Here is a 21,599-nt window from a genome sequence, read left to right as displayed (position 1 = left end):
TCACTATGGATGCAGAGCCTCTGATAAAGGTTACCTTTCATTAAAGCTAATATCCTATGATCTTGATTGGGACCCAGATGAAAGTTTTGCCATTCTTAAAGCGAGAGAAAATTTGCGAAGCTGCAAATGTACTGCGTCTCTTAGAGGAACCAATGCTGATGAAGGACAAAAAGGATGTCAATTTACTAAGTGATTTAACTACTTTTCAGCATGAACCTCTCAAGTGGAAGACATGTAATGGGTGGAATGTATGAAACTGGGAAAAAAAGACCTGTAGTTTACCTGCTAAAAAATTTTTAACACTCAAAAACCACACCACCAAGTCTCCTTATCCAGTTCTCTGAATGCAAATCAGACATAAAAATTCCTAACATTTCCTGTATTATTCTCAACATCTATTTGGCAGAACTTAGCTAGACAGCATTTATTAGGTTTGTAAGTTCTATTTACTCTGGAGAATTTTCATTTTGCTGCAAAACTCCAGCTGCACTGTTTTCTGCCTTTTACTTTCCATCTAATCCCTTGGGTCTCTTCCAACTTAGCTGTCCAGCTCTTCATTTGCTTAAAAACAAATACTTCTTGTAAGACCTATAAAATTATAGAAATGTAACAGCGATTTCATTAAATCACAATTATAACAATCTATTGCAATCAAAAACCTCTATGACTCTTCTGTCTTAAAATGTAAGTCTCTTAATATATAAAGAAAATAAGTCCACAGAATATCGCTTTTTCATGTAACTGTGACAAAAAATCTGTGAGCTGCCCGACTTAATGATTATTTAAAGATCTGAAAACATCTCCACAGAAAGCGGTTGGGAGTGTTGCTACAGTATCACTATTCCTTAGTAGAAAATGGCACACAACTGTAAACTCTATATGAACTTTTACCATCAATTGAATTCACAGGAACTGGAATTATACAAATAATGCTACAGTATACATTTCCACCCAAAAGAAATAAACCACTTTTGTACTCAGGGGAAAACTAAGACTATGCATGCTTGAATGTTCATCTAGAGAAAGTTGACAAAAAAATCTTCTGAATTCAAAGGGCACTAGCTATAAAATCTGCTGTCCATACTTGTGGCCCTTCTACAGTGGGTTCAAAACAATTAAGTACCATTTTGTGATTTGCTCTTGCTTTCAAAGCACATACTGCATTCAAAACTAGCTACGTATGGCACTAACATACTGAAAATAGTTCTTTTCAATGATATGAAAGAGTAACAATGACTAGCATGATACACTTCAAAGAAAGTAGAATTTCACAATACTGATGTAATCACTTGCATGTTAATTGAAATAAAGTTGTATTCCGTGTTAGAACCTCTGATTCAATTCAAAGAAACTACTCTGATGCAACTGAGGCAGAGTTGTCATGATCCCGCCTACAGTACTACAGTCAGTTTTTCATGTGTAACGAACACATACAATATCTAAATATGGAGAAACAAACTTCTGAATAATCTATGCCTAAAAAGACCCTCAAAGGAATGTATTAACCCAATCACTTTATCACAGGTTTTCATAAAAATAAATGCTGACCAAACTTTCAACCTCCACTCAGGATAATTTCTGGCTTACAACTAAACACTTTTCTTGCTAGTGCATGAAAAGTATCTTTAAAGGTTTGCTCTTGAATAATTTGGGTAAAAAAAAAAAAAAAAACACTTTTCAACAAAATGATAACTGACCAAAGGTCTGGAATGCATAATATAAAACTGCTTTGAAGCAAAAACCTAATCACAAATCATGAAGCCAAAAGTTGTAGCAAGCATAAAAACTTGAAACAGTGTGTATTCCTCACTTGAACCTTGCATTATTTTCGGTGCAATCAGTATGCTATTAGTGGATAAGTATATACATTATATACACCAGTACATACAGATTAAGTTATCAAAATACAAAATATAAAGAGTTAACACTTTTCAGATATGAAGCCAAACTAACTCTGCCATTGCTTCCTCCTTCCTGATGTCAAGATTCTCTCTTAACAGCTTCCAATCCTTCTATAAACCTGACCATCTCAGGCTCTTCCACCTTCTATCCCACACTCTCTATCAAAGGTTTAGACCACCTTTCACTCACATCTCCCCAATAATGGTCACATTAATTTCCTAATGCTAAAAAATCCACTGAAAAATATAAAAGTTGCTTCTGTTTAGATTACAAGTTTACCCCATCCATCGTAAGTTACAGCAACTCCTTGATAATGTTCTACTGTAGTCCTTTCCTCCCTGTTCTATGTACTCACCATCCACACAAAAACATTCACTTAACAGTGCTTCTACAGCAAACAAAAAATTCTGAATTGCATACACATTTAAGATAAAAATTTCACTCTCTATGTCATCCAAATCCTGAATGCAACCAATCATAATTATGGTATATGTAACAATCCTGGACAATAAAATAAATTTCACTGGATACTAATGAGTATGTAACATAGGGAAGATTGTCATTCAAACACTTCACATAAAACCTACTGGAGGCAATCATAGTAGGAAATTTGGGAGGAAAGTAAATGAATGAGAAAATATTAAATTAATGAAGGGAACTCTCAAGGAAAGGAATTTAATAGGAGAAATACATATAAATGAAAACTCAAAATAAAATCAGCATCTGTAAAGTGGCAAACCAATGCTATGAAATATGCAAGGTAAAAGTCTGAGTTTTTTTTTAAAGTATTGTGCCTTTAGTTATAAGTGAGCTGGTGCATTCAGCTAGCTAGCATAGTTTTAAATAATATTATGTAACATCAGAAAAGAAACGAAGATCTGCACTTGCAATCTTACCTCAAATTAAAAAATTAGTATTAAAATGATAAGATGGTTTTTGAAGGCTGATGACTACAACTAACTGTGTACCTCTTCCATTCTCTTAGTCTAAACCATTGCTGGGCTTTTGTGTAAAGGAGGTGGGTAAAAATCAAGAGGATTCTAAGCAAGACCCAGATTTACATAAGTAAGCACAGCACACTGATCTATATGGCATACAAAACAAATTAAAAAATTAGTTAATAGCAAAAGATACATATGAGAGAAGGTTGACACACACAGTTACAGAAGTGCTAATGTGGATAATTATGTCGAAGTAGAGAAAAAATGCTGAAGTTTTCCACAAAAATAAAATATCTATCTGAATATATGATATATCCAAAACAGCGCAAACAAAGTGGAATGGATTAAATGAAAATAGCACATAACCATGCAAATATAACAAATTTCTAAAATTTGTGTTTTTAATAAGTATACTAACTAAAGCCTTTTATATGAGTATCTTTCAGCGTGAGCTAGAACCACCCACTGAATCTTGGTGACAAGGCAATTAACTCACGATAGAAGACTGAATGAGGGGAAACTCCCACTGACCTACTATTACCTGGAACTTTTTCCTTCAGCATTAAGAACAAAGCAAGGGGGATTATGATAAAGGCTCTGGTTTGTATACCTAGAAAAAGTACGAAATAATTTTAAAAATTTGTTGTTTGTTTCTAAAGAAATATAAACCATGACCTTTTATGCAGGAGGTTTGCTCCTTAGGTGGGAGTTGTCTTTCAACAGACTTGCAAACTGAATCTTTACCAGGAATTTTCATGTTCCCATTCACAAGAGTGAACAGAGAAGCACTGACTCCTGTAACCTCCTATCTGTTCTGGCATAGGGATGACAGAGTGATAGGGCCCTTGAGCAGTGACATTTCACTCTTGCTGGAAAACCTTGGAGGACCAAGTGTGACCGCTACAAGGGGTACCAAAACTCAGAAGGCAGCTAAAATTTTGCAAATAAACTGAAGGGTTCAGATTACAGCTCTACCGCCCCCTATTATAAAGGATAAGACAGAGTCACACCAATTTAAGCTATAATACTGGATGCTCACTTATGTAGCCTACCTGCATCTAAACGTGATGCAGCATGTACCCTGTCCAAGCTGCTGCCTCACAGATAGAAGAAAGAAGAGAAGCAGTCACTCTACCACTAAACCCAAGGCTTATGCTCTCCGAGTACCTTAAGCCAGATGCTTTTCTGTCTCTGAGATTGGGTGACTACACAACCTGCTGAGTGCCAACACAGGTCCTAAGGAGAAGGTATCCAGGAACTTGTGGGCAATATCTCTCAAGTAAAATGAGGTATCAGTCTCCAGATATCTTCCCATATCACTTGTGCCACAGAAAATTTGATCCAAAATGAAGGGATGTTACCATGCCCCTAACTTAATGAGCTCTTGCCAGAAATATACAACCGTTTACTTTTCTGGAAGAGTTGTAAGCTTCTTTGATTATACTACAAAGCCAGAAAGAACGGGTGCTCCCCAACAATTCCTTCTTGTGCTTGCTGGTACTAACAAAATGGCGTTAATATTTTGGCCTAAGAGTTTGGGCCATTTTTAGGTAGCGCCTTATGGCTCGCATGGGGTACAAAAGCATTTGTCCTGATACCAACAACAAAATCCCAGAGATGAAATCAAAAAGCTCTTGAATCTCTCATCAGGAACGAATGGGTTCCAGGCTTTCACCACAAACCCAATAAAGACAGAGAACAAGAGAGATTCCCAACTCTTTAAGTGCCAGATGAAATAAGTACATGTAACTTGCCAGTACACTTCATCAAGACTAAAGTTAGCAGGAACACTCTTGAATGTGAGATCCAGTCTGAGGCTTCCCCCCAAGGGCTCATACACTGTTTGAGTTAGGCTGTGAAGGAATGAGAGTCACATCCTACACTGGGGGGCTGAAACTCCTGAGGAAGACAAGATTGTTCAAAGCTCCTCATGAGCAAGAATAGCTTCACCATGCAGAGGGATCCATGTCTTTTAGTATGAAGATCTGCATTGGGATAGAGTGATAATCTTTCAACATGGAGACTAAGAGAAGCTTGTTTGAATGAAGACTGACTAAGAAGTCTGTAATCTGGAGAGAAAACATTCCAAGACATCAATCATGGAAGATAAACCCCTTCCCTGATACACATTTGCGAAGGATCTCTGGAAGTACCCGGACATCTCCAGTGCAGTCCTATGTGAAAGGCCTCTCTCTTGCAGCTGCCGCTGGACAACCTCCAAGCTTGCAGCTGAATGGTTTATACCCACTGCAAGTGTAGATCCTAAAGGAGAATAGACCATGGGGGAATCTCTGTGGATGCCTCAACCATGACAGCCAACATATCAGGAAACCACTCAGCATGGGCACAACGAGAAGCTACCACAGTCATTCTGAGCCCTGGTGTGATGAACACTCAAGTTGATCTCTCAGTGGATCAAAAGTGAGTGAAGGAAAGGCATAACCATCTACATTATCCCAGGGGTGTTGAGAAGTGTCTTCCAAAACAGCCCAAGGATTTGGAATGGGCCTTCTCATCTTCAGATGAGAGAGCAGTGATGGCAATGTTACTGTGTTCACCCAGAGATAAGGCCACAGTGCTTTCTGGAGTAAGGCCACAACAACTGACTCCACTGCCAAGAAGGCTGTATCCTCTCCAGGGGGGAAGTCATTCATCAGTAATCAGACTAAAGGGTCCAACTGTTAGGGAAGTAGTCTCGGGATTCTCTAATGTTTCCTTTGGTGTGTCAACAGCAAGACAGTAGCTTGCTCAATCTGTTGGACAGCATGGAACTTTCTTATCTGCAGATCCAGCTGTCAACCTGAACTAAGAAAGCATGGGCAAGTACCAACTAAGACAATTGGACTGACTGCATTGCCTCATGAGTATACACTACAGTACGCTCTATGGGTGAGATGAGCTAGGCACAAAGGTCTATGGCTGCCTCTCTAAAACCATTAAGCTCACAATGGGCCAAATGATCTCTCTGTTCACACTCTCCCTAAAAGGGTTATGAAGGAGAGCCCTCAGGTCCTAACAGATTTCCAAGGCAAGTGTTGGATCCCTCCCAAAAGAAAGGCTTCAACATCAGTATACTGAATAACTTGAGACTGACTCATAATTGCTTGAAACTGTGGTTCACGTTCCTGTAGACTTTCATATGATCAGCTGAAACCAAACTAGAAGCTACATACAATTACTCGTGTCACTGTGCATGTGTAGTGCACATCAGACAAATACAGAATGCCTGGACAATTGTGCAGGCAGCTTGCCTTGATATCAGTGAATTATAATGCTGGACCTTCTGCATGTGAACCCTCCGTTGCACAATACAGGGATCTTCGCCAACTCCCAAAAAAGGAAGGTACTTAATCAAAGTTTAATGGAACTGCCTGTGAGAGGGTTTTCAGGACCTCCTCCTATTCTTATTCCCACAGAAGAAAGATAAGGCAGAAGATAAGGAAGAGCTTAACAAGGAGGAACAGGATTTATAGTTACTAAAACTGGAGTCACAACATCTAGGTCATTGATGCAGGAGGAGCAGGAAGAAGATAAGTGCTTGTACCCTGAACTTGCTCCATCTACAAGACTTAATCTCCTTGGCAAAAAAATGTAATGTATCAAGGCAAGAAGCAGCACTGGACTCTTCTTACCATATCTAAGCGGAAATACAAACAGGAAAAGAGTCCAAGACAGTCCTGATGTCCTGGAAGTAAAAAGGGAGACACTGGCACATGAGCATGCTCCAAGAACCCTGTGTCAACCCTACCCACAGCAGATCTAACCACAGGTAAACTTCTTCTGGTAGGGATTGCAAGACCTTTTTCTGCCCAGAGAAGGAAAAAGCGACAGAAGACAACAAAGAAAGAAAAACAAGACGAAAGATGAAGATACATTCTTGTATTTCTTCACCTTACTCTGTCCACAAATTGTACTCTCCTCAGGAAGCAGACTAGGAAGAGTACAGCCTGTACTTGCACATCTGGGTCATCCATGTCAGAGAGCACGGATTGGTCACCTACACTAAGTTGGTTACACTAGCACAAAGGACATAACAATTAAGCACCTGCTTATGTCTTTGACATCTTGCTGTTCACTTTTCTTGTTCAAATCCAAACAGAACAAAAGTAAAAACACCATACATAAAATAAAAACGGTAAAAAGAAGTTTCAACTTGGCAGTCAGCAGGAGGGCAGCAAAACCTCCTCAACTGATAGCAGTCAAAGAAAAAGTGCTTGGTGACAGCAGGTGAGTGCTCCCCCGCCCTCATTACCAGTTACCAACCTTTCTTTTCTTTTTTTTTACCAAGTTTCAACGACCAGTTTCTGCTCCTACTGAAAGGGACTCCTACATAAAAGGCAATGGTTCATATTTCTGTAACATAAAATAATATTACTTTTTTTTTATTTCTATAAACTTCATCAAAACAGTTGGAATACTGAAATAAGGGGTTAAGCATTCAAAAAAGGAAAATGTAAACTGTAAAATTATGAATGAAACCCAGTAATCAAATGATAAGGTATTCTTGAAAGACTAGAATGATAGCAAAAGCAACTTTAAATGCTGCATGTAAATGCACTGGTTGACAGACGACAAATAAAACTTTTAAAGCTTTTTTATTAAGTGCATGTATCATCCTTTACTTATATCAGTGATGCATTCCAGAAAATTCCTTTGTTTGACAGTACCTTGTAGCTTGTGGGATAAGTATCTTTTATTTATTCATGCTTTAACCTTCTATTATTGATAAACGAAATTGAGATGCAAGCTTGCTTTATTAGGAGTTCTACCATTTAGCATATAATTATTTATGTACAGGTGTGGATAAAAACTAGGTTGATAACCTTCATGATAGTTTGACAAACATTGTGACTATCTACCATAAAAACCTGGGAAAAATCTACCTTACTTGTCTCTTTGATGAGTGTACTTTACTTACGATGCTTAAGTGTTTCTTCACTGACTAAATTTATACTGTACATCTTAAAACAGTACTGTACTTTATTCCTAACAATGTTCAAAATGATTTTTATCCATGATTATTTACAGTTTTTTTAAATACTTCTTGATAAAATACACTACTAATCACTACCTCCAATCACATTTAAAATAACTATGCCATACTGTACATTAATGGCTCCACCAAAACCTGAAAGATAATCAACACATAACACTACATTCAAATATGCTACACTGCATACTACGACGACTCTCTACAAAAATAACAAAGAACTTGAGGCATTAAAAAAAATAAGTGGTTCTATACATGATAATTTTAAAGTAGGATTTTTCTATAACTGCTAGTTACCATATTCACAATACCTCAGAAGCCTAGAGAAAACCTGTGGTGTTAATACAACAAGAACTATCGCATTCCAGCACTCAAAAGCACCCAGCTTCTTTCCATGGCACCAGCATGGCTGAAATCATCACCTTCAGCCCTTGCAAGACTTTGCAAATGGCCTCCGCACAGAAAAGTAACCTAAATCCACCATGCAGGTTAAAGTGAATTGCATGTCTTTTAGTATCTACTTGGGCTACATCATCACATCACTTGTGCCTAAGTGCTAGGAATTGCTGTACCACTTACGCTGTCTTATACATGAGAAAGTAAGGATTGCTATTATGCTTATTTATGAAAAGATTTAAGTAATAATATGAAAAGAGTGCACAACAATTAGACTCAACTTATGTGGAAGTGCAAGAAGAATGTGTGCTAAAGAGGTCACCTCAGCCATTCAACCCCTGAAAAGAATCAAACAATTCAATGTCAATGAGTAAATAGGACATCATTGAGTAGATATTTGCTGCTGCTGCAAAAAAGAGGGCATTAAATACGCTCATCAAACTATCCATAGTCACAATGCTCGGAAATATCCTCCATTTTCCTTGTCACCTCCCATGTTTCTAATACACAAAGTAGTAAGGGCCTTACATATTAATCATGAGACCTTACTCTTTTCATTAATGGGATATTTTTATTTACCCAAAGTCCTGCTCTCTCTCTATTTCATCTACACTGCAACTGCTCTTTTTCTCACCTCCCATCTCAACTTCTGCTTTACAAAAATCATCCATTTCAACATGACCCACCATAGATCGCAACACAATTATTGTTCCCCCTTTCTTTCTTATATGCTCTTGTAAAAAAATTTTGTACGTGAAAAATCTCTTACTCTAAGTATATTTGGAAAATCTAATCATCACTGGTTACACCTATCATTTACATTTCACACAAGGGACTGAGTTTATCCCCACCCAATCTTTCCCACACAGCCACTTCCCTGAATGCTTTTTCCTTTGCTTTTCTACTCACCATAAGCTTTATTTTACTCAAACTGATTTTTATTCCCTTCCTCTACATTTCTCTCTTCCACCCTTTCAAAATTTTCATGATCTCTTCCAACATTATTAATGCAAAGTCATCTGCATATATAAACTCCTAGGGGTCACCCTACACTCTTTTGCAGCTTCTTCCATTTCTTTTATAAACAGGGTTTAGTGCTGATCCTTGATGGACACCAACACTCATCTCAAATTCTTCAGATGCAACCTGTCACTGTCTTCTCTCTACATCAAGTGTTAATGCAGAATACCATCACTATCTTATCGAGTCTTTCCGGTACCATCAGCCTTGTGTAATGTACCATTCAGTTGCCTGTCTCAGTATCTAGAATGCCTTTTAAAACCTTCAAATATGTGGTATACCTGCCTATTTGCATGGTACTTTTAAGGGGTTGCTTCATTATGAAGAATGCTTGAACAGTTGGCCTGTCTGGCATGAAGCCATATTATCAATTATTACCATATTTTCACATTTTTCTAAGCATTTATTTTGGCAATTTTTCTAGCATTTTCATACCATGCCCAATCAGTCTCATGTACGGTTTCCATACTGAAGTGAGCCCCTCTCTGAATACCATTACTGTGCAGCTCTTTTCTCACTTCTCTGGTCCGATCACTTCCTTTGTCTAGTTGTATGAACATCCTGTAAGTTGCCATGTGGTCTTAAAACGTTTCCATTTCTACATTTATGATGGTTCTCTTAACCTCTTCAGCTCTTATAATCTTTACTGATCCATCCATTATGCCAAATTCCTCCACTTAATATTCATTTCCCTCATTCAATAGATTTTCAAAATTCTGTCCTAATTAGCACAGTATCTCTTATTTTCAACTTGAATTTTTCTATTTTCATATTTCATATAGTCTGTCCTTTTTATATCTTTCCATCTTCTCTCAGCCACTGTGCTGTCTTGAATATTTCATAATTTTTCCTATAGTGTACTGAGATTCTTTTCTATTTCTCCCATCTCCCCTTCTTCGCCCTTGCAATCTGCAGTTTAGCCTGCCTTCTCCTCTCCTGCACACATCTTAAAATTTTTAAGATATCAAAATTTGAAAAAGGTACATTGTTTGAAAGCTAGTTGAGCAGAGACCAAAGTGAAGGCATGGAAAGCTAGGGGCATAAAGAACCATCATGTTCCATAGGCTGGAAAGAACAATAAGCTACTGAAAATGATATTTCATTACAGGTACCGAAATCTTCAAACATGATAAATTTATACATTGATACTTAGACTATAGATCAAAGTATCAGTCAAGCTTAATTACCTATCAAAGACACAGCTCACTAGCAAAATTACACAGGATTGTTCCTTAATTGCTCTTTGGACACAATTTAGTCTTTACTGGAAGCCATAAACCCAATTTTTATCCCAAGTGGTGTCTGCACACAATGGCATGATTAACTACATTCCAAAGTCTGAGATGGCACTGTAATAAACATAGGCATTAGGTATATTAAAAGGTGAAACTTGGATAGATCCTTCTTCACATGCAGAACACAATATTATTACTATTATCATTATTATCAGAGTACAGCACAGGTAAAACCCATGCCTTAAGATATCACTAAACGGGTTTAATTTTGTAACAAAGACCATATACTGTACAGTACCTGTTTACAAATTTCCAAACTGGACTAGGTAATCACTTGGTTTTCTTGGTTTCATCTGAATCTTCCTCTTGCACTAAACCAGCATCCTGGACTCTTCTCGATTCACCTTGTCTCGATGAATCTCTTCGTATTTTTGCTTCCAGTTCTGCTCTCTTCCAGGTGACCATCATGTTGCTACTTAACCAGAGCCAGTTCATCTGCAAAAGACATTAGAATTATTATATTTGGCTCCCAAAACCTATTAAATCTATGCATCATGTCACAGCTCAAATTACCTGTCAACAGGGCTCTGGTTATTCGATTCCTAAGACATCATTCTTTGAAAAAATTAGTTATATCTATGAAAAGGACTCAAATATTGCACTCCCATATTTTCATTTACGGTACTTTAAAGCTCCAAAACCCAAAGTGGGCATAGTTTTTCCTGCTATATTCACAGTATGTCCAAATCACATGAAAGCACTCACACATTAAAAAAAAGGAACTGAAAAATTACTATGTAATTTGTTTACTAATATAAAACACTTGCAAATTTAAACAAGCTTTATATATCAGTCTACAAACCATGTTTTTACATGTTTTTACTATTATTAAGTATTACTGTGGAAGTTAAGAATTTTGATGTTAAAGAAATTATCAAACACAGTATCTTCATTCTTGTTAACCAACAACTTACCACCATCATCATACAGTTGAAGAGAACAGGCATTGAAAATACAACACTGATGAAGAGACCCTGGGAGTCAAAGTATTGCTGTCGACTAAATGACTGCCAATGCTCTGCTGCATATTCATTAATGAATTCTGAGGATCGCACAGTGAGGAGAAGCAAGACAAAGAGAACAGCTTGAGTAGTATGGTGATTTCTTGTCATCACAGTGAAGACAGTGAGAAAGATGTGGAACACTAGCAATCCGAGGAGCCATCCTTCACTCCAGTCAATCTGTTGATAAAAAACAAATATTTTAACACCTTACACTGTAGAAATAAATCAATACTAATTTCTGTAATGTAAAGCACTCCATGTCCATGGAAACTCCATGCCATGAACAGATATCTTAAACACTATTACTATACTATTTACAAAGCAAAATGTAAAATGTAAATTAATGCTACTTGCCTATTTTTCATGAGACATTTCTACACACTTTTTCCACAAAGCAAAAGTCTCAATACTAACAGATTTAAAGTAATACAGCAGTAATACTGAAAGTTAAGAACAAGACGTTTCCTAATATAAAACTCTTGAAGACAAATGTAAGTGATTACTGAAGTTTTTGTAAATATTGTACAATCTTTAAACTGAACTGAACAACTGACAGTTTTTATAATGCATAATTAAACTTCTAACCAAAAACTGTGCACCCAGTCATATGAACTTAATCATCCTATTGTAAAAGCCTAGGAAAGTAGCAAACCTCAAGCTCGTGAATGTTGTGGGAGAGTATTGAATGTAACATGCATTGTCTCAGATTGTCAGGACTGCAAAGTATGAATGAGGCATGGGATTTTCAACTGACCTCTAGTTTTCTTTTTATGAGGTAAAGATGAAGTTGCAATATTGGGAATAACTGGCTGAATGCAACTTATCTGAATTGTAACTTACCAGTATATAATAATTCAAATATCTCTGTCAGATATATATGTTATGGTAAGTAATAATACAAAAAAGTAAAAGTAACAAGATTATGAACTCAACTCATTACGGAGTTCAAGTTATATTATAATAATCAAACAAATCAATTATCTCAGCTTGATTTCAGACGCAGGCTGCTTTGTTTGTGACCATTTGCATATTTAAATGCAAACCGAGAAAAATATGTCCTAACACATTGCTCACAAATTTTACCCACACCATTTAATACATGTATCTACGGCCCTCAGTCATTTAACAGTGGCATTAGCGACTCATATATGATTCACATTTCCTGTATTCCTTTCAAGGTCATTCCATTTGAACACTTCCTCTCTATCCCTATAGTGGTCTTGTGAATCATACCCAAACATCCTAGTAAATCATACTTAAAGAATCACAATGTCTCCCTAGCCCCTATTCACCCCATCCTCCTCACTGTCCTTTCTGAGAGAGAGAGAGAGAGAGAGAGAGAGAGAGAGAGAGAGAGAGAGAGAGAGAGAGAGAGAGAGAGAGAGAGAGACCCTATTCACCCCATCCTCCTCACTGTCCTTTCTGAGAGAGAGAGAGAGAGAGAGAGAGAGAGAGAGAGAGAGAGAGAGAGAGAGAGAGAGAGAGAATAACAGATTAGATGTATATGAAAAGGAAGATGTATGAATGAAAGGTATATAAATCATCCACTTATAATATTTGTTTTCTATAAGAATAAATGTACTGTAGCCTATATATAAAATACCAGACAAGAAATACAATTGCTGTATGTCTTTAGCAACATCTAAAAATGTTTGTCTTAGTATTCTTTGTTGTCAATCTGGTTAGTGTAAATATTTACCCACCACACGTTAAGCTGACCACCAGAGGTCAATTGGTTATTTACCATTGGTAACAGTTAAAAGGTTATGTCTCGTTGCATAGAATGCATCAGAGTGATTGTCCTTGTGACATCTTTGTCCTTTATAGTACTGTATGCACTGGGACTGATACTGATACAGAAATAATCATGTATTTTTTAAGTGCTTATAAGGTGGCTTATGAATTTTAGATTCTTATTGGTGCAATTGGGTAATATTTGGTCAAACTTTCCCCCAAAAAATCCCTGTTCATACTGGGAAGGTGTCACTATATCAAAGGGATAAAGACTTACTCTTCTATTCAAGAATTAATTTTGGATGTAACGTCATGTGAAATATGTTCTGTATGTAATCTATCTCATCAATTCAATTCATAAATAAAAATATTAAAGTGTACAGTAACACCATAAGCTACATTTCCAACTACAGTTAATAAAACCTGTGGCGCATTCAGACTACGAAGAGGTGCGTTCGGAAAAAGAACAGTGTATTCGGTTAATTACTCACATCCTACAAATGGTAACCCTGCCCATAAGGTTAGGATGGTATCGATAACCCTGCAGTTGCAATGACAGAAAGAATGGCATACACACAATACTACCTTACACTGATTTGTCACTGACTTAACAACCAGGTCTAACCTAACCTAATGCAGTGGTGGACTAAGGAAACTTCAGTTCTATGCCTACCTGCATAGAATTACAGCATTTGCAACTGTCAATATAGATAGCACTAATAGGAATTTATATGATGTGTTACTGTCAATGTCTGATACAATGGCATATATATTTTAGTAAATTTTCCCTCACTCTGTCTTGTCACCACCTAGCAGAAGTTACCAATAACAGACATATGATGGGTTTTACTTTTTTACATTGCGATGTAGTTTTCGGTGATTATGTGTCTTACCATATGTGACACTTGCTCTTCCAGTCCAAAATGTTCAGTGCATTTCATGATGTCACTGACCAGTTTTGCATGCGCAGTGTTATATAAATTTTTCTAGAATATTCTTATTTTCATTTAATACATAATGTGGTCTGTTCACTTTTCTGTTATGGAGTGGCATCATGGCATTGCCATTTCACTCTGATACAGTGTGTAGTTACTCTTTGATCAAGGCTGTTAACAGTTTTTATGCCTATTTCTTTATTTACAAACTTAGTTACCTTGGGACATACAATGGCCTGAGTCTAACGAAGTGGGAGAACCCCAGTGGGAGGCTAGGTTAGGAGGTTTACTGGTAGGCTACTATACATTCCTATAGAACAGCTCCGCACAGGATATTACCTTGGAAACTGATTTTTCCTATACTTTTAATGTTGTTGATGATGGAGGTGGTGTTGTTCATCAGTCAATTATTATTAACTTCATATCTCTATCCAACATGGTTGAGGACCCTTTGGGAATGCGGGGTTTTGGGTGGGGGAAATTGGGAGAAAGACCAGACTGCCATGTTATTATTGAATGGTTCTGAGCATGCGCACATCATTAGGGAGCCACATGTTCATGAAAGGACTGGCTAAGGAAACCTATTATGAAAGGAACTATGCTAACCTACAATACCCTAACCTAACCTAACAGGCTGTGTTACTTAGCTGGGTAGACCCCCGCCACCCACCCATGATGCAAACTCCACTTTTTACCAACAGTTTCCCTATAACACTGCACATGCACAGTAGCATTCCAGGATGGCCAGCATACAATAACATATCAGTTCTGAGGTTAATTACTGGTTAATTACAGTTGACTGCCAAAAATAACGGTAAATTCTTGATAAGCAACCTAAATACTTATAGAAAGAGTCAATTTCCAAGGTAATACCCCACGCCGAGCTGTTCTACACTAGTTCTACCATTCCTAGTTCAAACTCCTTTTCGATTGTCCCAAGAGCCAAAACCCCAGTTTCTTGGGGGCATCATTACTGTTATAAACTACCCTGGAGGGGAGGTTGTAATGGATTAACAAGCATTCCCAAAGGAATATGAAACATGCGAGTTACATAGGCTATCACAACCACAGCTTTGTCACCCAGTTTTAGAGACGCCAGTATCTAAATAATTACCGTAACTTTTAGACTGAGCCCAAAGTTATTACATATAAAAGCCAAACAAAGGTGATGGGTAACGAGTCGTGACCAATTAGCCTAGGCTTAGCAAAGGTTTGCTTATTGCTCAGTAAGGTTTCTCGGCCTCGAGCACTTGGGTCACCTCAGGCCTCTAGGCCTATTACAATTCGTTATGTCTTGGAAATGTCAAAACCAACTCCCTCAAGAACTAATGTAAACGTTTTTAACCTTTAATTCTTCTTTAAAAATGACTGTCTTTGCGTGTCAACTGTGTTGTCACGTAGCCTTGACCAAGGCCGCCACGACTAGTCAAGCAAAGAAACCGCCTCCTGGACCAACAACACTCTCACTTTTGTGAAGAAACAAAGCTCCGTTTTACTCTAATTTACTCCAATTCAACGTTAAATCAACTCACTGTTCTCACGAACGACCACAAATCAGTAACTTGGTCCGCTTCGCTAAAGTCCTCTGGCACAACTTCCATTATTTCCCTTAATTTTCCGCGTACGCAACTGTCAACACTCGACAACTAATGCTCAGCTCAGCTGTCCACGACAAAAACAACAACAACAACAACTATCCCGTCCTCGGGAAGGGTACCCCCTGGCCTCCTTCCTCCCTGATGGAGGGAGTAGGTACAGCATAGATACAAGTTAAATAGAGATCTCGAAAGAACTTCGCCGTTCATCTCTACAATATCTTGACTCAGAAAACCCTTTTTAAATTTATGATTCTTGATTTGTATACGGACAATATATGGGAAAAAATCAAGAATATATGGGAGGAAATCTAAAATGAAATTAATTTTCCCGCTGACGTGATTATATTTGTACCGCAGATGATGTATCGTTGTATCCTATCGAATCTTTCTTGTACAACTCTATGAAGCGAGAGGGTTATTGCACATGCAAGTGTCAAGCGCTTATTTAACCAGAAAACAGTCCATGCATACAAATATTTCATCGCTGTTATTAGTATGATGACGGTAAGAACACTTGACTCACTCCAGCAATACTGATAGTTCGTTCTAAATTTCGCACTCTAAATAAAAAGTAGAAAGACCATTCACGAGCTGAGGAAAACTTAACCGATATGATCTATGGAAATCTCTTGCGATATACGTGATCCAATTGGAAAACTGGTGCCGTCGGCTTCTGAGAAACGAACTCAAATGACTAATGATTAAACTCAGAAAATTTTGTTTCTCGTAACAAGAAATAATATCGTTTGCATAGTTTGAAGATCTTGATGTTTTGTCAGATGATTATGTATGAGCGCAATGTGTCTGTGTTAGGATACAAAACCAGTTCTTGCGTAAACTACTTTCTCCTGAAGTTACTTAATGCCAGCTCAGTTCCTTTACGTGCCTTCCTCTGTGGTTAAATTGTAAAATACTAAATTCATTTAACATCCTAAATCTTTTTGTCATAGTGCTGAAATAACACTGGCTGTTGTATTACATGGCACGCAGCATATACAAAATTTGCACTGACGTACGTATATTCGTATTGTACATTAGTATATATGCAAATACACAACTTTCCCTTACCATCAATCATACTGACTTACAATGAATAACTGAGGAACATTTTATGTAGCATATTGTGCACGATGGTCGCTGGCGTTAGTGCATAATGATAATAACAACAGCTGGATCAGTGGAAATCAGTGTTCAGCAGTTTCTCATTCTGTTTAACTAGCCCTTTCTGAGTGAGAAAGGTCTCGTAGTAACGAATGTCGACTAATCGTGTGTTATTCATTCATGGATAAGGATGGGAACATTCGGGTGGGTTTTTATTTTAGAAATAAAAGTGGGCTTGTCCATACGTTACTGCGTGACCTTTCTCACAGGAAAGGGAACTGTTACAAAATAGGGAAATGACGCAAATGCAGCCATTATTTCTAACAATATAGCCACAAATAAAGGTGACATCTTTCATATTTTCAGTATTCATACCACTGGCAGTAATTAAGAGGTCATTTGTTTATTTAGTGGCACACTTGCAATATATAGTAATAGGGAAGTTTCAGTGCCTCTTTCTCGTAACAATGGCTTACCCAATTGCATATCATAAATGAATTTTTAAGTTTAGAAACATTCTTCTCATGTAGTATTAGGTCGAATTTCTTCAAATTTTGGTAAATTAGACGGACTAAATATCTTTGTACTTCTTTATAACTCAGGATCAGGATCGAAGCCTGGCGAGTAGGAGAATTACCTTCATTTGCTATTCGGAATTCAAGGTTTTCAGAATGACAAGGTATCGAAAAATACATAAAGAAAGCACTAAGTTTAAGAATTCATCGCGACATGTGTCTTTGCTCAGTGACCTGCTGAGAGAGAGAGAGAGAGAGAGAGAGAGAGAGAGAGAGAGAGAGAGAGAGAGAGAGAGAGAGACTCGTAAGTATAAATAATACTATTTTTCTTTCAATCAGAGACATAAGTGTCGTACGGTGATAAATCGTAGCCAAACATTTTAAAGTCAAGAAAGAAAATGTTATACAGTTCCACCAGCTGCTCATATCTGATTTTGGAGAAGAATTTCGCTTCGGTGTTTATGTGACTGACTCTGGCTGCTGCTCCTTCTTCTTCCTGATGGTGCTTTGGAGGTGAATCATTGAACAACAGATCCTTCTCAGCTAAATGCATCCCATTTTTGAGATCCTGCCTTTTAAACCTCGCACCTTCCGGCTGCTCTTTATCTTCAGGGTCACGCCCATTCTTTCTGGGCAATATTTCGGGCACGGTTTTGCTTCTCGTGGCGTGGACGTGGGATGGGGCCAGCTCCGGAAAACCGGTAGCGTTGACAAGATACTCCGAATCGTCTTGTAATGTTTCGAGATGCAATATGAAGTCGTAATGGTAATGGCAGGGCGTGCATGTGAGGTAATAAGGGCGCCAGTGTTCGTTGTATTCCCACACGGGAGTCGAAATCAGGTACTGGACGAATTCCCAGAATGTCGGGACGTCTCTGTACTCCGTCGGTTGCTTGCTATTCCTGTGCTTGGCTATGATGGAGAGGCCGTACAGTTCCTTGAACTTCCTGAACTTCTCGCGCTCGCTTCTGTCCAGGAATTTGTCCCTTGGGTAACAAGAGTGAAATTATGAATTAGTTCAATGAATTTACGTGTCAGCTTCACAGCAGTATGAATAATTACATTTCTTTCTAGTCAGCAATTACCATTTGTTGCTACAGACAAAAACTGCTTGACTATGAATGAAATGAATGATTAAAGAACAGAGTTATCATTAAGGAACAGAGTTAGAGTCTATTTTCAAGGGACATGTCTCCTAGGAACACAGTTATGATTGAAAAATCATCTCCATAAGAGGAAGGAGAAGAAGAATTAAGTAATTTTGCCTTAACAGTAGCAGAGTAAAATTCGCCGTGTATCTTGTTACGGATTAGCCTGCACGTGCCCAAAGATGCTTTTGAAACTTAACCCCACAACAAAAAACATTGTAACTCACAACGGACTAATCTCTTGGGTACAAACTGTCATTCATCATTATTGTATAATAACATACCAGGATGGGTCATACGGTAACAGACGAAGGTTGGTAGAAGAAGAGTAATCTTGGTACATATTCTATTCTTTATCAGTATAATATATCCCAACACACCAGGATGGGTCATAAGGTACCAGACGGAGGAGGAGAGGTTGGTAGAAGAAGAGGCAGGGAAGAAAGGGTACGAAATGGAAGAAGTAGAAGAAAAAGAGAACTAGGAGGAGGACAAGAAGAGAACGTACGGTAACTGACGGAGGAGAAGAGGCAGGGAAGAAAGGGTACGAAATGGAAGAAGCAGAAGAAAAATAAACTAGGAGGAGGACAAGAAGAGAACGCACAGTAACTGACGAAGGAGAAGAGGCAGGGAAGAAAGGGTACGAAATGGAAGAAGCAGAAGAAAAATAAACTAGGAGGAGGACAAGAAGAGAACGCACGGTAACTGACGAAGGAGAAGAGGCAGGGAAGAAAGGGTACGAAATAGAAGAAGCAGAAGAAAAATAAACTAGGAGTAGGACAAGAAGAGAACGCACGGTAACTGACGAAGGAGAAGAGGCAGGGAAGAAAGGGTACGAAATGGAAGAAGCAGAAGAAAAATAAACTAGGAGGAGGACAAGAAGAGAACGCACGGTAACTGACGAAGGAGAAGAGGCAGGGAAGAAAGGGTACGAAATGGAAGAAGCAGAAGAAAAATAAACTAGGAGGAGGACAAGAAGAGAACGCACGGTAACTGACGGAGGAGTAGAGGTTGGTAGAAGAAGAGGCAGGGAAGAAAGGGTACGAAATGGAAGGAGCAGAAGAAAAAGAGAACTAGGAGGAGAACAAGAAGAGAACGTACAGTAACTGACGGAGAAGAGTTTGGTAGAAGAAGAGGCAGGGAAGAAAGGGTACGAAATGGAAAAAGTAGAAAATAAACTAGGAGGAGGACAAGAAGAGAACGTACGGTAACTGACGGAGGAGAAGAGGTTGGTAGAAGAAGAGGCAGGGAAGAAAGGGTACGAAATGGAAGAAGCAGAAGAAAAAGGAACTAGGAGGACAAGAATAGAATGTACGGTAACTGACGGAGGAGATGAGGTTGGTAGAAGAAGAGGCAGGGAAGAAAGGGTACGAAATGGAAGAAGTAGAAGAAAAAGAGAACTAGGAGGAGGACAAGAAGAGAACGTACGGTAACTGACGGAGGAGAAGAGGCAGGGAAGAAAGGGTACGAAATGGAAGAAGCAGAAGAAAAATAAACTAGGAGGAGGACAAGAAGAGAACGCACGGTAACTGACGAAGGAGAAGAGGCAGGGAAGAAAGGGTACGAAATGGAAGAAGCAGAAGAAAAATAAACTAGGAGGAGGACAAGAAGAGAACGCACGGTAACTGACGAAGGAGAAGAGGCAGGGAAGAAAGGGTACGAAATAGAAGAAGCAGAAGAAAAATAAACTAGAAGGAGGACAAGAAGAGAACGCACGGTAACTGACGAAGGAGAAGAGGCAGGGAAGAAAGGGTACGAAATGGAAGAAGCAGAAGAAAAATAAACTAGGAGGAGGACAAGAAGAGAACGCACGGTAACTGACGAAGGAGAAGAGGCAGGGAAGAAAGGGTACGAAATGGAAGAAGCAGAAGAAAAATAAACTAGGAGGAGGACAAGAAGAGAACGCACGGTAACTGACGGAGGAGTAGAGGTTGGTAGAAGAAGAGGCAGGGAAGAAAGGGTACGAAATGGAAGGAGCAGAAGAAAAAGAGAACTAGGAGGAGAACAAGAAGAGAACGTACAGTAACTGACGGAGAAGAGTTTGGTAGAAGAAGAGGCAGGGAAGAAAGGGTACGAAATGGAAAAAGTAGAAAATAAACTAGGAGGAGGACAAGAAGAGAACGTACGGTAACTGACGGAGGAGAAGAGGTTGGTAGAAGAAGAGGCAGGGAAGAAAGGGTACGAAATGGAAGAAGCAGAAGAAAAAGGAACTAGGAGGACAAGAATAGAACGTACGGTAACTGACGGAGGAGATGAGGTTGGTAGAAGAAGAGGCAGGGAAGAAAGGGTACGAAATGGAAGAAGCAGAAGGAAAAGAAACTAGGAGGAGGACAAGAAGAGAACGCACGGTAACTGACGGAGGAGAAGAGTTTGTTAGAAGACGAGGCAGGGAAGAAATGGTACCAAATGGAAGAAGGAGAAGAAAAAGAAACCAGGAGGAGAACAAGAATAGACCGCACGATAACGGACGGAGAAGAGGTTGGTAGAAGAAGAGGCAGGGAAGAAAGGGCACGAAATGGAAGAAGCAGAAGAAAAAGAGAACTGGGAGAAGGACAAGAAGAAAACGTACTTTCCAGGACCAACCTATAAGCCGAAAGGATCCTCTGGAAAGGATGCCTGACCACCATGAAAGCAGCGAAGTGCCGGACGTCCTCATTCGCCCTCGGGGGCGGCATCAAACGACGGAGGATCATGTGTAAATGACTTCGGTGGACTCTGTTATCGATGAGGTGCCCTCCGTCGCTTATCCGCAGGAGACCGTGGACGAAGGACGTGGAGGCGACCTTTGGGACCTGAAGGAAGACTTTGGTCCTTTAAATCGTGACGTCTAATAATAATAATAATAATAATAATAATAATAATAATAACAGTAACGTTATTTTGACTGAGGGAGGACATTCTCCTTTATTATAATATTAACAATTTTAGTTGCTTGAGGAAGATATCTTCCTTTACGTTATTATTATTATTATTATTATTAAGAAAGAGAAGAAGAAGAAGAAGAAGAAGAAGAAGAAGGT

The 21,599-nt window shown here is 38.6% G+C and overlaps 2 protein-coding genes across 9 annotated transcripts in view; both read right to left on the bottom strand.

Moving 5' to 3' along the window:
• Tmem18 (transmembrane protein 18) overlaps positions 1-15,962 on the bottom strand; it is a 16,377-nt gene extending 415 nt beyond the window's left edge. The window contains exons 1-4 of the mRNA XM_067115315.1: positions 15,750-15,962; positions 11,459-11,725; positions 10,783-10,979; positions 1-8,567 (exon numbers count right to left, since the gene is read on the bottom strand). The exon at positions 1-8,567 is cut by the window's left edge and continues 415 nt beyond it. Of these exons, the coding sequence (XP_066971416.1) occupies positions 10,815-10,979; positions 11,459-11,725; positions 15,750-15,818 (501 nt within the window). The 5' untranslated portion in view covers positions 15,819-15,962 and the 3' untranslated portion in view covers positions 1-8,567; positions 10,783-10,814. The remainder of the gene's footprint in view (positions 8,568-10,782; positions 10,980-11,458; positions 11,726-15,749) is intronic.
• Positions 15,963-17,492: 1,530 nt separating this feature from the next.
• LOC136845226 (carbohydrate sulfotransferase 14-like) overlaps positions 17,493-21,599 on the bottom strand; it is a 30,190-nt gene continuing 26,083 nt past the window's right edge. For all 8 annotated transcript variants that reach the window (XM_067115301.1, XM_067115307.1, XM_067115305.1 and 5 more), the window contains 2 exons: positions 21,163-21,371; positions 17,493-18,417 (listed from right to left, as the gene is read on the bottom strand). In XM_067115301.1, the coding sequence (XP_066971402.1) occupies positions 17,763-18,417; positions 21,163-21,371 (864 nt within the window). In that variant the 3' untranslated portion in view covers positions 17,493-17,762. The remainder of the gene's footprint in view (positions 18,418-21,162; positions 21,372-21,599) is intronic.

Source organism: Macrobrachium rosenbergii, chromosome 13 (genome assembly GCF_040412425.1).
Source record: "Macrobrachium rosenbergii isolate ZJJX-2024 chromosome 13, ASM4041242v1, whole genome shotgun sequence".
In the NCBI taxonomy this organism is placed as follows: Eukaryota; Metazoa; Arthropoda; class Malacostraca; order Decapoda; family Palaemonidae; genus Macrobrachium; species Macrobrachium rosenbergii.
The sequence above is the reverse complement of the archived record's forward strand: the minus strand, read 5'-3'. Positions and strand labels throughout refer to the sequence as shown.